This window comes from Nanorana parkeri, unplaced genomic scaffold, assembly GCF_000935625.1.
Source record: "Nanorana parkeri isolate BGI_ZX_2015 unplaced genomic scaffold, ASM93562v1 scaffold476, whole genome shotgun sequence".
Classification (NCBI taxonomy): Eukaryota; Metazoa; Chordata; class Amphibia; order Anura; family Dicroglossidae; genus Nanorana; species Nanorana parkeri.
The window spans coordinates 721,391-738,227 of NW_017306744.1; the positions used below are offsets into that span (position 1 = coordinate 721,391).

At 40.4% G+C, this 16,837-nt stretch overlaps 1 protein-coding gene across 4 annotated transcripts in view; it reads right to left on the bottom strand.

Annotated features, from left to right (window-relative positions):
- The window catches only part of LOC108790473 (inosine-5'-monophosphate dehydrogenase 1), a 121,418-nt gene that overhangs the window by 21,165 nt on the left and 83,416 nt on the right, over window positions 1-16,837 (bottom strand). For all 4 annotated transcript variants that reach the window (XM_018560738.1, XM_018560742.1, XM_018560740.1 and 1 more), the window contains exons 3-7: window positions 10,166-10,214; window positions 7,433-7,534; window positions 5,377-5,451; window positions 2,958-3,164; window positions 919-1,006 (exon numbers count right to left, since the gene is read on the bottom strand). In XM_018560738.1, coding sequence (XP_018416240.1) covers window positions 919-1,006; window positions 2,958-3,164; window positions 5,377-5,451; window positions 7,433-7,534; window positions 10,166-10,214 — 521 coding nt within the window. The remainder of the gene's footprint in view (window positions 1-918; window positions 1,007-2,957; window positions 3,165-5,376; window positions 5,452-7,432; window positions 7,535-10,165; window positions 10,215-16,837) is intronic.

The window sequence follows — 16,837 nt, forward strand, 5'->3', positions numbered from 1 at the left end:
GGAAGACCGTCCTATGTACTCATCTTGGAACAGGTCTTATTTAAAGCAATCAGAAAAATGTTTACAAGTTAAAAGGAAAACCACTTGTTACAAAATGTAATAGAACATATTCAATTGGAATGCAAGCCATTTTGTTTGTTAAATGTTATTAAAAATCAGCTTTCCATTTCACTCTGCAGCTGCAATAAATGATCAAAGCTGTAAAAGTTTTTATGCAACAGGGCAACCTGGAGGAATTCTGCACATAGTTGTCTATGGAATGACTTCAGAAATGTAATTTCTTGGTTTTGGGATTGGATGAGATACTCCGCAAGGCTTGTCAACTAAAGAGATGCTGACATTGCAGCTTTCCCCATTAGAACACAGAGTTTTGGTCATGTGGTAATAATGAGTGCAGATCCTCCCATTCAGGAGCAAGCCTGGTAAACCAGCAACTCAATTAGAACAGAAAAAAGGAAAGGAATCAGCAACAAAGTTTGTTACAATTCCTGCAATGTACAGAGATCACCCAGAAGGGATTGTTTGTTCTAAACAGGAAATCTTGGCTTGTTTAAGTAAATTGTTAACGGTTCCTCTTTGTTATTCTCCTTGATGATAGGGGTCAGTAACACTTTACAAACTATCCTAGTGCATTACTACCGTATTCTACTGTAAGCATTCATTTCTAAGATTTTTGAAATCAGCAAGTACTTTCTGCTTGCATCTGAATGGTGTAGTAATAGACAGGACAGAAATCAGCATGCCATCCATACCTCGAACACAAATCCAAGCCTATTGTGTTTATTAACAGATTAGATCCTAGCAAACACGGCTAATAAAATGTCATACAAACTTGTGTAAATAATGAAAATGTTTCAGTGTTTGGGTCACAAATCTTTTCTACAAATCATTTATAGTGCCAAAAGAGAAATGCCATACCTTTCTTACTACGCTGAAGGATTTCATTAGCTTCTTTAAGGGTGACTCCAGCAGGAGCAACAACAAGTTCATCTCTCTTGGTCATTACCTGCAATATACCATTTATTATAGTGGAGCTATAGTGTAATTCAGTGAGCACATTTCAATTTTAATGGTTTATCCCACAAGAAACTGGATTCTGAACACACCAATAGCCTGGCCGTTTCTAGCCTCAGTACTTTAAATTAAAGCCTTGCAATGAGTAGGCAGATCAGGAGACCTTGAGTAAAGTCTGAATTCCTCATTTGCAAACTTCTTTCGAGATAGCAGTTCAAAGTACTGAAACAAGGAGGTCAGAAAAAAAAAAAAAACAGCTAGGGAACTCACATTTAGAAGGGAGTGAAAACCTCCATTAAATGGTCTCTAAACTTTTGAAAGTGGAATTACCTTTACTGTACCATACTACTGTCAATTACATGTGCACATTTTTAGTTTCTTCCCTCTGGAAAAATTTTAGTCCCATAAAAACACCACTATCCAAAAAAAAAAAAAAAGGGCAATGATCATATTCAGCATATTGGTTACTTTGCACTTTCTTTTCATATTTACTTGCAGACCGAGCTGTCCAGCAAAAGTGAAAATGACAGGGTTTAAAGACAAACTATAACACTGCCAGGGGTGCTTCAGTAATTGTAGCAATAGATTACCAATATATACGTTACTGATGTAAATACCTCTGGCAATGTTCCAGTTTGTCCCAACCTTGCTTACCTAGTCCACGCTAAAACTACTATGTTTTGACAGGACTGTACAGAAAACAAAAGTGGGCTCAAAAAGAATTACATTTAAGCAGGCTGGTAATAAATCACCATGCACCCAACTTTCTTTTATTTACTTACAAGCTATTTACCTCTTTTGTTACAAGCATAAGTGACAGGGATACTTTAAGACTATCAAAATCATATGCATTATAAACATTTTCAGTACCTCCAACAGTGTTCTAGTTTATCCCAACCCCCGTCGCTAGGGCTGCAACAACTAAACTCAGTGGCGTAACAATCACCATAGCGACCCAGGCGGCCGCTATGGGGCCCGAGGCACGTCGGGGCCCGGCCAGGACATCTCCCTGATGCCATGCGGGCCGCCTGGGTCGCTATGGCATCTTGCTCGGACAGCCAGGCTGCTGGCTGTCACTGGTGGCTGTGAGGAGGAACACTCCGTTCCTTCTCACAGCCGCTGCTGAGTTGGTGACAACCAACAGCATCGCAGGAGGTGGCTGGGCCCGTCATCGGCAGTGATCGAGGAGACGGGGCCCGGCGATCGAGGGGGCGGGGCCCAGTGACGGAGGAGTCGATCGTGGAGGAGAAGGAGGCGGACAGAGGATCAGGGCTGACAGGCCCGAGACCATGCAAAGCCTACCATAGAGAGTCTATGGTGGGCTCTGCAGGGTCACCCTTAGGTGGGCTGTTTGGGTTATCAGGTGGGCGTAACTAGAAATCACTGGGCCCCATACTAAATTTTGCTATGGGGCCCTGTGATTTCTAGTTACGCCCCTGACTAAACTCGATGAAAATCGTTGTCAACGATTCCCATTATTAATTAGTTGATTGCGCTCCAGTGCAGTGCAAAAAATTGTGCATACCGTTTTATTCTGATGTAAACTTTATGTTTGTAACACTGCATTTGTGTATTTATTTTAAATAAAAGATTGTATTCATTTTTTTTAATCTGGATTTGAAGAAAAAAAAAAAAAAAAAAAAAAAAAAATCGGCCAATTAATAGATTATGAAAGTAATAGTTAGTTGCAGCCCTACCCATCACTGTTGCTGGACAGCCTTGGCCACCATGGGAAGAGAAAAAAAAAAATGATGAAAATAAACACATACTGTCAAAGTTTCGCTTAAATTTGGTGTCCTGAGCCTACTACACTGAAGCATTTTTTTATATAGTAATATTGACATCTCACAAATTCATACATTTACGAGTGATTTCTTTGGTGGTCATTTTATCAGAACTGTCCTGACCAACTGCAGCACCTCAAACAGTCATACATTAAGTACCTCGCTCAGATAAGTGGTGTAATCCTTCTCAGTCAAAAAGTCTATATCTCTGGAGGTGACGATGCCCACCAACTTGCTGCCCATTTTTCCTGTTTCCGTTACCGGAATGCCAGAAAAGCCATGTCGGGTTTTAGCTTCAAAAACATCACCCACAGTGTGCGAGGGGCTCATGACAACCGGGTCAGTAATAAAACCTTGCTCAAATTTCTGCAGAAAAAAAAAAGGAGGAAAGAAGACCATGTAAGTATTCTTGTGGGAGGATAAAGAAGCAAGCCAGTATGCATTTATTTTCATTTGCATCTACAACTGGGCAGTTTTTGAAGTATCAGATTCTTTAACTACATACAATGGCACCTGTCGGTGAAAAATAATCATTCCAATGAATTCCCATCATGAGAAAAGACTATAGGAACTGGAAAACCTTGTTAAAAAAAACCACAAAAAACAAACAAACAGAACTAAAAGTAAAAATTCTACACAACAATCATTTTCTATTATTGATTTATTCATCTCCTTTATCTCTAAAGCACTATATAAAACACTATATAAAACTGTGTCACCAACAAGGGTAAATACAGATATAAATTTATAAATAAAGCACATACAGCAGCATATTATTTTATATATCATATACAACAGTGTTTTTCAACCTTTTTTGTGCAAAGGCACACTTTTTTCATGAAAAAATTGGGTTTCTCACCAGGGTAGCAGATTTTGCCCTGTACACACATGCAATGACTCACCAGCCCAAGAGTGAGGAGGAGACTCAGCCCAAGTGATTCCGTCAGGTAACGAAGGGAAGGGGGAGGAGTAGGGCTGCAACAACTAATCGACATAATCGATTATAATCGATTATTGAAAAAGTTGTCAACTTTTTCAATAATCGATTAATCGTCTTCCGATCAGTTGGCCCTGTTCACGGCTCCCCACACGCTGCGCGCCGCACCTCTTCCCCACCTCACGCTCGCCGCTGCCAGACCCGCCCACATCCACGCTCTTCACGCCGCACCTCCTCCCCGCCTCACACTCACCGCCCGCCCACATCCACGATCGGCACAGGGACGCGGGGAGATGTAGTAAGGAGGAGCAGGTGTGGGGGGATGACAGCCGCCGATAGACAGGTCCGATCTCAGAAGCAAGTTGCTGGAAGACTGCTCAGGTAAGCCTGCACTTTCCCACACATGGTGCTCTATAATGTATTGCTGGGATTTGTATTCCTCTATAGCTGATGGTACATTGTGCTGTATATTATACATAGGAATGCAAATCCCAGCAATACATTATACACTGTATGTATAATGTATTGCTGGTATTTGTTGTACTCTTCTATAGCTGGTGATATTCTGCATTGCACAGTATAGAGGACTACAAATCCCAGCAATAATACATTATACAGTGGTGCAATGCAGAATACCACCAGCTATAGAGGACTACAAAACCCAGCAATAGTACATTATACAGCGCAATGCAGAATGCCTCCAGCTATTATGTACTATTGCTGGGATTTATTGTAGTCCTCTATAGCTGGTGGTATTCTGCATTCATTGCTGTATAATTTTACACTTTCCATTTCACTATATTGCACACCACACTATCTTTCTTTTTTACTTCCACCGCTCCAAGCTTGCTCCTGTGATGGACTAAAACCTCAATACAAGCTAGTAGTCCCATCACTGGAGCCTTTTTTTAAACTTTATTTTATTGTTTATCCGATTAACCGATTAATCGAACCTAATAATCGGCTAACTAATCGATTTTGAAAATAATCGTTAGCTGCAGCTCTAGGGAGGAGTCTATGTCCGTGACGTCACCGGACTCCTCCCTCCTTCCCTTCGTTACCCATCACGGACAACTACATCACCCGACTCCTCCCCCCTTCCCTTCGTAGCCGACAGAGCCACTCGGGGAAGGGGGGAGGAGTCCGGTGACGTCGATGTCCGTGACGTCACCGGATCTCCGACGGAAGACCCGGAAGCCGGCGGAGAGGGGAGTAACTTTGATCGATCAAAATAATTTTGATCGATCAAAGAAATTAACGATTTATTGACGGCACACCAGAAAACATCTCACGGCACACTAGTGTGCCGCGGCACAGTGGTTGAAAAACACTGATATACAAGACAGCATGGCAGGTATTAATTGCCCAGTACCAACTAGCTTTTATTAAATATGTTAAAAATAACTGAGGTTGGCAGCCTCTAAACCGTTAAAACGGACAGTTTGTAAAAAGGTGACTCTAGCAAGCAACTTTTAAGGCCCATTCACACCAGGGCTGTACATTAATTGTAGTGCATGCACTACTACAGTATTGCAGTTCTGTGCGCTGCAGTGCAGTCATTCGTACTGCAACACAGTTACATTGAGCAAAATGCACAGGTTTCAGGATAAAAAAGTAAATACCTATTAAGGAAAATATTACCTTCACTTTGCGGACTTCATTGGCTTGAAATTCTGGAGTACAATTGTGATGAATAATACCTATACCTCCCATTAGCTGCAATAAAGCAGAACATTCTATGGTAAGTGCAAAATCCTATACACATCAGAAATAAGTGTTCTATTGTATAAATTATTATTAATTAGTATATTATTAAAGGGCCCATAACAGGTTTATTTTCATGTCTCTTCTATATATAAGCGTTTGTCTTCTCTTAAGAGCTGTTTAAAAGGCAGGAGTATGATCCAAAACTGTTTAATAGGGCCACTGAACAACTTGGATGCCATGTACATGGGTGCTGCCATAGAAAACATGGATACATGGGAGTTAAGACATGTCCTATCCCTTCCATTCAGCAACACTTGTGTATATAGCCCATAGGGTTTACTGAATCTGGTTAGCAGCCACAAAGTTTCACACCATTTGCTTCAAAATGAAGTCTGAAGAAGCAGAATATTGGCTAGGCATCCAGATGGAAGTATACATTTAATGGCAGTTATTCAAGGTACTTCCTAAAGGCCTTGTTCACACCAGATGCAGTGCGTTCCGGCACGATTCTGGCCAGAACACACCTCATTGCGGCCGGCTCACTTTTTTGTGGGGCAGGAGGGGCGTGACGGGCCATTGAAGTGAATGGCACCATTGCCACGCCCTCTGGCCGCATGGGATCGCAAGGCACATTATGCCAGTGGTCCAGTGTGATCAAAATAGTGCTTGAATTTTAATCTCACCAGACGCATAATGTGCCTTGCGATCGCGTGTGGCCGATCGCAGTGCGGCTGGAGGGCGTGGCTACAGTGCCATTCACTTCAATTGCCCATCACGCCCCCTCCTGCCCCACAAAAAAGTGAGCCGTCCACAATGTGATGCAGTGTCTTCCGGACAGAATCGGACCGGAACGCACTGCATCTGGTGTGAACAAGGCCAAAAGCTTAAATCAAAAGCCCTAAACAAGAGGCACAATAAGATGCCAACCTTTACCTTTATTAAACAAGAGCCTGATATTGTGAACTCTTTGGATCAAATCCTTAATGAAGAGCGATTCCAGAAGAAAATAAAGCTGACCATACACTACACAGAGAATCACTGAATGGTGTACAACAGTTTGTACACAGACCCAGTGGTGTTCTGTCCAAATTGTAACTGCGCACATGCAATGGGTTATGTGTGGCTGATAGATGCGCTGGATCAAGGTTAGCAGCATCAATAAACTGGACAATAACTCTCTGACTAAATTGTCTGTTAGACAAGGGTCTGACAACTAAGAACACACAAAGTTGCACATTCTAAGTTCTCTGCTGCATGGTTAATTAATGTTCTCATGGCAAGAAGCATATTACATTGTAGGTAAAAAAGCATACTATGGTCACATTCCATGATGAAAAAATATCAAAATATGCTCCTGATTTTACTATACTATGCCACTTTATAGATCATTGGTTCGACCTCATCTGGAGTACGCGGTCCAGTTCTGGTCACCAGTACTAAGAAAAGATGTCCTTGAGTTGGAAAAAGTCCAGCGAAGGGCAACCAAACTAATTAGGGGTATGGAGGACCAGAGCTACGAGACGAGGCTACTAAATTTAAACATGTTCACATTAGAGGTGAGGAGATTAAGGGGGGGATATGATTTCCATGTACAAAATGTTTAATGGTGGTAGCAACATTAGCGATAAACTGTTTAAAATTAACTCCGTTACAAAAACTAGAGGCCATCACCTAAAATTGGTGGAAAAAAAATTCCAGCACAAGGGGCGAAGGGGGTTCTTCACAGTAAGATCAGTTAGGGTCTGGAACTCACTGCCACAGGCGGTGATTTCAGCAAATAATGTGGAATTGTTCAAGAAACTTTTGGATGATTTCTTAAGGGACCGTAATATACAGGGGTACAGGTACTCCTAGAATGAGATCCTAATAGGTTGGACTTGATGGACTAATGTCTTTATTCAACCTCAAATACTATGTAACTATGTATACACAATGATAAAATTGCCACATATTCTAATTTCCATAGTGCAAAGACGCGTCTTATATTTACCGCCATTGCAATGGCCATATCAGATTCGGTCACAGTGTCCATGGGGGAGGAGATTAAGGGTGTCTTCAAAGTTATTTTGCGAGTCAAGGCAGAAGTCAGATCCTAGAGGACACATCAAGGTAAACAAAAAGCAGATTACAGCACATTTCCCTATATTGACAAAAAATCCCCATAGCAGTGCAACAAGGAAAACATTTAACGCATCTCCACAGTATATCGATAGGGGACCATTTAGTGGAAACAAAATAAACAAAAATAAATTGCATGGTTATTCATTCAGTAATACTGCTTTTGGAATCAATTTATGCAAATTAACAAGCTGTTGAGAATGGGGCAAAATCAAGTGTTCTTAGAAAATATATCTTAGTAACAAAAGATACAATGTAAAAATTCTACAGAACGCTGAGGGGAATTAGAAGATAAATGTTACTATTGCAACTACAGGGATCTGTGTATACATTTCCTATGAACCTCAGCTCCATCTAGTGGCCATAATGCAGCATTTCCCCCGATTTACTCTTATGTCACCTTGAATTAACCCTTTTTTTTAAATTTTAAATACTTCTGTGGTCAATTTGAAGAACATTTGACCACAGAAAACAGCTCAAGGACATTTGATTTTCCTCTATTCTCACAACAACTGGTTATAGTTGCACAGAACGAATGCACAGGTGCATTTTTGTTTCTAATAAATAGACCCCACAGAGTGATTGAAAGAGTGAGAAGCTCTATGACACTGGTAAGTTTTGAAGTACAGCTAATCCGTTTCAACTTTGAACCTCTAAATGAATATTAAGCTGCTTTCCTGCAACATTTATAGGACATAAAATCTTAGGATTACATAATTAGGTAAAGTAACATTTCTGTTGGATCAGTGTGCATCCAGATTAGTACTACTATGTCATGGAGCAGCCACTCTGAATAATTACCTGCCATGTCAAAGCAAAGAGTAATTGAGAAATGAATAGTAACATGTTTTGGAGGCCTTACATGATGGAGATTGCATATAGGTTCCTTTGCCAGGTCTGCTCAGGGCAGACGTAACAGTGAACTACAGTGGTACAGTGTCACAATGTGCCGACGATTCATTCTGACAAAGTGATTTATAGTGAAGCAAAATGCTGCACTGAAAAATAGTTTGTACTGAGCCATTTTGGTAAATGCAACTATTTAACCTGGGCTTCAGAGATAGTAGCATGTGTGGCAACCCTTTTTGGCACCATTCTATGTGCTGCACCCAACATTTGGAATCCCCGCCCCCATAAAATCTCTGTACACTATGTTCTGCATGTTGTACAGACCATCAAGCACCAAAATAATCCATTAAGAAAAAAACATTATTTAAATCCACCACAAGGTGGTAGCACAACACAGAGAGAATCCAGCACATACAGACAGCTTTGCCAACGCAAAGAGCACCCCGAAAACATTTTATGGAAAGGGATGCAACTTCAGACCGGCTCTTATAATTATGTGACTTTTTCTCAACCCTGTTTTCTGCAGCTAGCCAAAATCACCTAACAATTTCTTAGGGCTCAGGAGTCACCGATTGTGGCCATAAAAGTGATTTACACTCCCCGGCTGGGTTTACTTATTACCCCAGGAGAGTGGAAGTATCAAACTCTAAAAGGAGCCCATTACAACCCGGCTGGTCTACTGCATTGTGTTTAATGTAAGAGTATCGTCGGGCACGCACCACAAGACAAGGGACCAAAAATTCATTTCAATGGCCCCCCAAACATGCCTCCCATCCACAGTATGATCGCCCGCACTGGAACGCCACAGTACCGCAAAGTAAACTTTATGTTTGTAACACTGCATTTGTGTATTTTATTTTAAAATGGATGGTAATTTAATTTTTATCTGATTAAATAGAATAAAATGGGCTAACTAATCAATTATTAAAATAATTAGTTGAAGCCCTATATACAGAAAAAAAAATTCATATTAAAAAACTGTATATATTTTAGATGTGCCAGCACATCAGTATGCTTTTTATGGAATGTATGTTACATCAACATACATTAGTATCAGCACTCTTTACATTCTATTTAGATTTTATATCTGAAATATTACTTTTTAGGTGGAACAATCCTTTAAAAAGGAGAAGTATTGGGAGAGTAAAATGAATTCTTCACAATGGTTAGAGCCGGCGTGTGACACATCGGCATATAGACTGAGTACTGTGCGATGGCAAACCGCTGATGGCTTCTGCCTGGCGAGAGCTGTGACTGTCAGTTACCAGGGATTCCCTCCCTCTGTTCCTCCAGTAGTGGATCCCAACAATATTGTCAGGATCTTTCCGGGCTGCAGCACGGCTCTGCCCTGTCAGCAAATCGTGGCAGTATATGCTGACTTTAGGTCACAGGAGTAAATTAGTAAATGTACTCCTTTGACCAAAACCAAGAAGAGGTTTGGCTATAGTTCTCTTATTAATTTACACCTATGCGTAGGTTTGTATTTTAGCTTGCTACATTTTCAGTTGAAAACAATGCAAACTCAAAAGCATGTTGTGTCTTGTGTGTTTGGAATGCATTTCACTGTTCACTGACTCCTGTTGACATGAATATTGAAATTAATATGTGCCTGTGTGTCCTCCACTCAAGTTGATTTTAAAATAGAGCAAAAAAACAAAAACACGCAGTTAAACTAGTGCAGTCATATCAATATTTTAATGCATTTTATTACCATAAGTGACATTAATAAGACCTAAAAAAAATAAATGCCACTCACCACTTCATCAGCTGTAAAGTCAATGAATCCAGGTAGAATCAAAAAGTCACTAAAATGAAAAAAAAAAAAAAAATCACTATCAGAGCAGAAAAATAGCACTGAATACTTACATCAAACAGAACAAATACCAGGAAAAACATTTGCCTTTGGGGGGAAAAAAATACAATATATAATCTGTTTTAATGTGACGGGTGATATCAGATGTGTGGCAGCGGTATGGCCGCACAGTACCTTAATCTGTTACAGTGCAAGGCACCCTTGTCATTAAATAGCCACAAATGACATTTCATTCATTACTAAGCAAGTGATACATGCTTATTCAGGATAAGGGATAGTGTTTTACACACACAAAAATGTAAGAATTTATATATGCATATGTCATAGCAAATTAAAGCCCATTTTGTCCTTTAAAAAAACAGTATATAATATGTGTAGATGCAATGAATGAGGAAGATAGAAATTATGGTTAAACAAACACAGCAAAAATGGCAAAATTGTTCCGGTCCCTAGGAACAAAACCATTACGGTTACATTTCTATAGGATATTGGGAAGGCTACAAAATTCACATTTTATAATCCCATATTTACTCATCACTAATGTCTGCATTGAGCTAAAATCCCCTTAAGCTTGCAAAGCTACAGTGGACAAATGGGACTCGGCACTGGTCCTTCTCTCCAAGGTTTCCCTATGCCCATCACAAAAATCTTATTCAAATCTTTATTATTATTATTATTATTATTATTATTATAATATAGGACTTATCACACTTAGGAAAAGCAATTTTTGAGCTCCCCTAGATGTCGCGTCAGCCAAGGACATACGCCACATGCTATGAAGATGTCCTTGCGTCTCTGCTCGTCTCCCAGCCAAGAATCGGAACTGCGCATGCGCCCGCCCCAAGATCCTTTGCGGCCGTACGAGCAGTTCCTGATTCTACAAAAATAGAACCTTCAACAACCATTTTACACAAAATCTAGAAGTCTGACCCGATCCATTTAACAAGCTGATACTGTCGTTTGTTCGCCACAAATGTGCTAGTTTCCAATCTACAGGGAAAGTAGCCATTTTGTTTTGTTAATATTCCTAATAATTGACCTATCTCAGGCCAGCCACATCTCTATGCCATGAAGCCTTTCACCCCACTGTGGTATCTCTCTAGTTCTAAAGGTAATACATGCGATCACTTCACAAAATAGAGACAGCCATAGTTTTAGGAAAGAGGAACTTTATCTAATTTGAACACTAAAATTAGACTTGGTAGCATACAACTCAAAAATCAGAACACTTCCCTATCATTTCCCCATCAGATTGGAGCGGCTTCATGTAGCAGAAAGAGAACAATACAGTTCAAAAGACAGATGCTGAGTGCATGTTTGCTGCTAATGCTACAAAAGATAATCTCCTTAGAGCTAAAAACTAGAGCACATACAAAATGGAGCATCAAATCTCACCTGAATCCCTCATAAAAACAGCACTTATGAGAGGAAGCAGCATATCACTCACTAACGTTGTTTATTTAGAGCAGCTATACGCAGACAGCTAAATGAACACCAACCAAGGGCCTTAAAGTAGATTTTCACAAGCCTGAAACAGCTGTATGCAAGTTGGAAATACTGGTTTTGTAAAATTATATTATCTTTACTAAGAATAATTATTATACTACAGTCACGCTCCACAGCCCCCCCAACCCCAAATCGCCCCGCCCCATTTACCAATATCCTCCTGTGTTTCCCGCTATATGCTTGCACAGCAGAGCTGCAACCAGGAAATATCCAAATATTGTTGGAATCCACCCCACTGCCTGATTGACAGCTGGCTCTGCTATTGGAAAGTGAAATAACCAATAGCAGGCTGGCTATTACACCAGCACACTGCCTGCTGTGTTTACATTCAGTTGTTGGCTGTGGAATCTTGTCACTGGCAGTGGTCATTCCCCAGCTGAAGCTATTCAAGTGTGATGTTGTAGTGATAAAATGGGAGTGTTTTATATAAAATTTATATAAGCACCGTGCACTTGCAGTATCTGCAGAGCCTCAGATGCGTTGGCTGCCTCTGATCCCTTCCAGTGTCTTACTATTGTAAGTTTAGCCGCTAGGAGGATATGGATTATAATAGCTCTAAAGGTTATTGGGATACTGTTCTAAACCTACGTGAAGGAGAGCCAAGGTGGGTGTGGGGGCTATAGAGAGGCCCGTCACGGCTGACAGTATCTGGAAGATCTTCTTCCAAAAACTAGTGGGGGATTTGCAGGACCAGTAGGTGTGCATTAACGTGCCCGTGAGTCCGCAGCCCCTCCAGCACATCGCCGAGGAAGATGGGGACATTTTAGCTAAACGGGAAGGAGTCAGATACCATTTTCTACAGATCTAGAGGCTCTCGTTTAGTTATTTTAATGCTTGGAGTTTTTTGTCATTTAAAAATTTCAATTCCATGAAACCAATTACAATGTGTAATATAAAATACATAAAATCATTTTAAAGAATTGCCGTGTGATTGCAAAAAACTGTGTGTGCAGTTTTATTCTGAAGTAAACTTTAGGTTTGCAACACTCCATTTGTGTATTTTAAATTAAAGATTGTATTTATTTATTTTTTATCCGATTAAATAAAAACAAAATTATTATTACTGATTAGAAAATATTCGTTAGTCGCAACCCTAGAAATCACATTATACTAAACGTTTTGGTGCACAATTTTGCAAACGAGCAAGGCGCGCATGCTATTAGAGTGAATTGCACCAAAGTGCAACCAAACTAAAGACAGGTTTACGGCAATAATCATCATGAATTTCTCATGTGTTCTTGCATTGCTCAGGTGCTAAAGTATATATACAAAGCAGCTGCATGAATAGGCAAATCAAAGTGGTAGCCGTTACACAAATAGGTTTAACAGAAGCAGTTGGAAGCATAGTTTTTACATTCTTCTATGTTCTTTACTGACTTTTAATAGCGTTTTGCTTTTACATTTGGGACGATGGTGTAAAAAATGCAGATGTGTGGAATCACAATTTAAAGAAAAAAAAAAAAATCAAAAATCGCTGCAGAACAAGAAATAAGTGAATTGTAATAGTGGGAGGCAGATTTAATCTACTTGGAAAGGTCCTTGAAACAAGTGAATCAAATGCTGCCTGAGAACACAATGTACAAAAACATGCATTGCAATTACTTGAAAACACAAGCCATAAGAACAAAGCTGCAAGAAAAAAAACAAAAAAACACAACCAGAAAAGCAGATGGCCTTTACCCAGCTGGCTGCCAATGCTAGATGCTGACTAATCTCTAAATATACTCACCAACGCAATAAAACGCCATCAGCGGCTAAAAGCTAAATGATTTCTGCAGGCCACAGTTTTAGTCCAAACACGATGGATGTCTTTAATAAGTATATTACAATGAAAATACCAGTGTCCCTAAAACGGTGTTTGTAAACCAGAATCAGAGGGTCTATTTGGAAAGTATGACCACAGCAAAACTAATTTCCTGAATCAATGCTGCAATACATCAAATTGTATTCCAACTACATTTCTACAAGGAGCAATCTGAGTATATGGTACCCTTACAGTGGTATTCAGATCCTTGACCAACTCTCCAAAACATTTACTGAAAAATGCTCGGAGGTTTTTTTTCCAAAACCATTTTAGCTTATTTTTAAACAAAATGATTTAAGATCACAAAAAACAAAAAACTAAGAATAGGCTTAAAGAAGAAATCTGGGCAGACATTTATTAACCCTTGCCGTGGAACTACCCCTGCATTGCAAGGGTTAAGTGCTAATTTTTGCCTAGAGGGAAAAAAAAAAGGGAAGGAAGAAATGTATACTTCCACAATCCTTGGAAACGTTTCCTCCAGCCAGTCTCATCCTGCACTGCAGCAATGGTATAAACTAAGATTAGGCTTAAAGAACAACTCCGGGCAGAAATGTTAAACCTTGCCGTGGGGCTACCCCCGCATTGCAAGGGGTTAAGTGCTCATTTTGACTAGTGGGAACATTTTTTTAGTATGTGTATCTGATATATATATATATAGATATATCTATATATAGATATATATCTATATATTACACATACATACATACATACATACATAATCCTTGGAGCCAGCACCCCATCTTCTGCTCCACTGCAGCGATGGTATATCCATTGGCGTCCTCGCATCCTTACACTGTATTGGACGTGATGGCTCGAGGATTCCTAGACTGCTGCAGCAGAGGGGGAGAGACACCCCAGGGACCAGTCCAAGAGCCATCCAACTCGGAGGATCAGGTGAGTAAAACCTTTTTTTTTTACCCTAGGCAAAAACAAGCACTTAACCCTTGCAATGTGGGGGTAGCCCCACTGCAAGGGTGAATACAAATTTCTTCCCAGAGTTTTTCTTCAAACAGGCTCTTTGCACAAGCTTTTAAAGTAGATGCACAAGAAGCACTGAAGCATTGCTTGACAATATGAAAAACACCATTGATGCCATCTCTGCTTTTTTCCCCCATTGACATGATGCAACAGCCACCCTGTTGGTCAAGTTGCTAAGTCTTCCAGCACTGTCTCCACTCTCCAGCCTCTTCTGCAAATAATGTAAGAGTCCCTAGTGAGATCTAGGCCAAAGGAAATACATAACAGGGTGCAGCAAAGAGCACCTGTGGGTGACTTTACATGATGCTGACTTGCTAAAGGAGTTGAGAATCTTCACTCACAGTGAAGGCTGACTTCAATTATTTGATCATGTGTAGTTAAAATAAATAGGAATTTGCTATACATGACTGAATAAAAGTGAATCTTGACACAAATTGAGAGAAGATTATCAAGTCCTTCAGTAATTCAGCCTCAATGGACTTGCATGTCAAAGTCAATATTTGCATAGAGCTCGTGGTGCCGATTATCACACATCCAAACGCAGTAATGGAATTCTGGTATCATGGGTAAACTTGGACGTTTGCAAAATTGAAAAGAAAAAAAAAAATCCAATAAAAATATTGACTTACAATTGACTTCCACCAGTCATTAAAAACTCAGAGGATCAACGTAATGTCTCCCAAAACCATTCGTTCTAAAGCCTGCCAACCGTCAAAGTTGAGCTTATTTTAGCCCTGAAATAGCTGGTGTCATTGCTGATCACATTTGTAGCACCTTGGCACCTACAACCCAAATAGAGGATAAGATAGCACGTTCCTTGATGTAAGGGATAGGAAGTTGTAGTAAGATCTAGTGCAGTAGCAAGAGAGCTCTATGCAGTGGTGAAATGTTCATACAGGAGTTATTTTGAGCCTTTCAGCACAAAGCCCTCAATTTTTTCCATTAGCATTAAGGAAATTTCCCCAGGGAATCATGATTTCATTAAGTGCCTTACATCTACCATTGTAGCTGGGGCCTAGATTCTACACCATGACAAGACCTGTAAAAGGGGGCTGGTGTTACCGTTCTCCTTATAGGCTTTTTGGATTGAACAATCTACAATGCCAGTATATACGTGGGCACAGATTGTTACAATGTCATATGAAATAAGTTGTGTTTACGATGCCCAGGTTTGCTCCCCAATAGAGGGAGGAACAGGAACAGATGTGAGCGGGTGCTTCAGAACTACCGGATCAAAAGATTACATTTTTAAATCACTCATTACAGCAATCAAGCTTAAAACGTGATGTGCTTAGAAATGGTTGTTTTTTTTTCAAAAGCCATTTTCATTTTTAGCAATAAAACTATTTTAAAGAGTCCGTCTGCAGTATCAGAGTGCACTAGATGTTTGCAATAAGTTGAAGCCCCAATTTCACTCTAGTTAGGAATATATACAGTACTGTGCAAATGTTTTAGGCAGGTGTGAAAAAAATGCTGCAAAGTAAGAATGCTTTCAGAAATAAAAGTGTGAATAGTTTATTTGATCAACAAAATGGAAGCATCATCAATTCCTCTAGGTACACTTGCAAAGTTTTTGAAGGAACTCGGCAGGTAGGTTGTTCCATCTTGGAGAACTAAGCAGAGATCTTCTGTGGGTGTAGGCTCCCTGGTGGTATGGCATGATGGAGAGGTGTGTGATTGGCCCCAAATGTATTCTACAGCAGGACAACGACCCCAAACATACAGGAAAACTCATTAAGAACTATCCAGCGTAAAGAAGAACAAGGAGTCCTGGAAGTGATGGTTTAGCCCCGACAGAGCCCTGATCTCAACATCATCCAGTCTGGGATTACATGAAGAGACCGAGGGATTTGAGGCTGCCTAACTCTCCAAAAAATCTGTGGCTAGGTCTCCAAGAGTTTCGAAACACCCTACCTGCCGAGTTCCTTCAAAAAGTCTAACTAGAAGAATTGATGCTGTTTTTAAGACAAAGGGTGGTAACACCACATATAGATTTGATTTGGATTTCTCTTCTGTTCATTCACTTTCCACTCTGTTAAAAGGAGAACTATGAGATGAGTGCTTTTCAGTCATCCTCATAGTTCTAGCCGACCTGTGACCATGAATATGACCACATACCGGCGTTCGCTCACTTCTCGATCCTGTCACGGCAGAGAGCCTTGACAGGGGAGGAACTGGATTACCCCCTCCCCGCTCCTCCAGCGCTGACTGGCAGAACGGACAGGGGAGGGGGCGGGTACAGCTGGCTCTGCCTCTAGATAGGCAGAGCCAGCTGTCACTCACGCAGCTGGGCAAATCCAGACATAATTGTCGGGATCCGTTTCAGC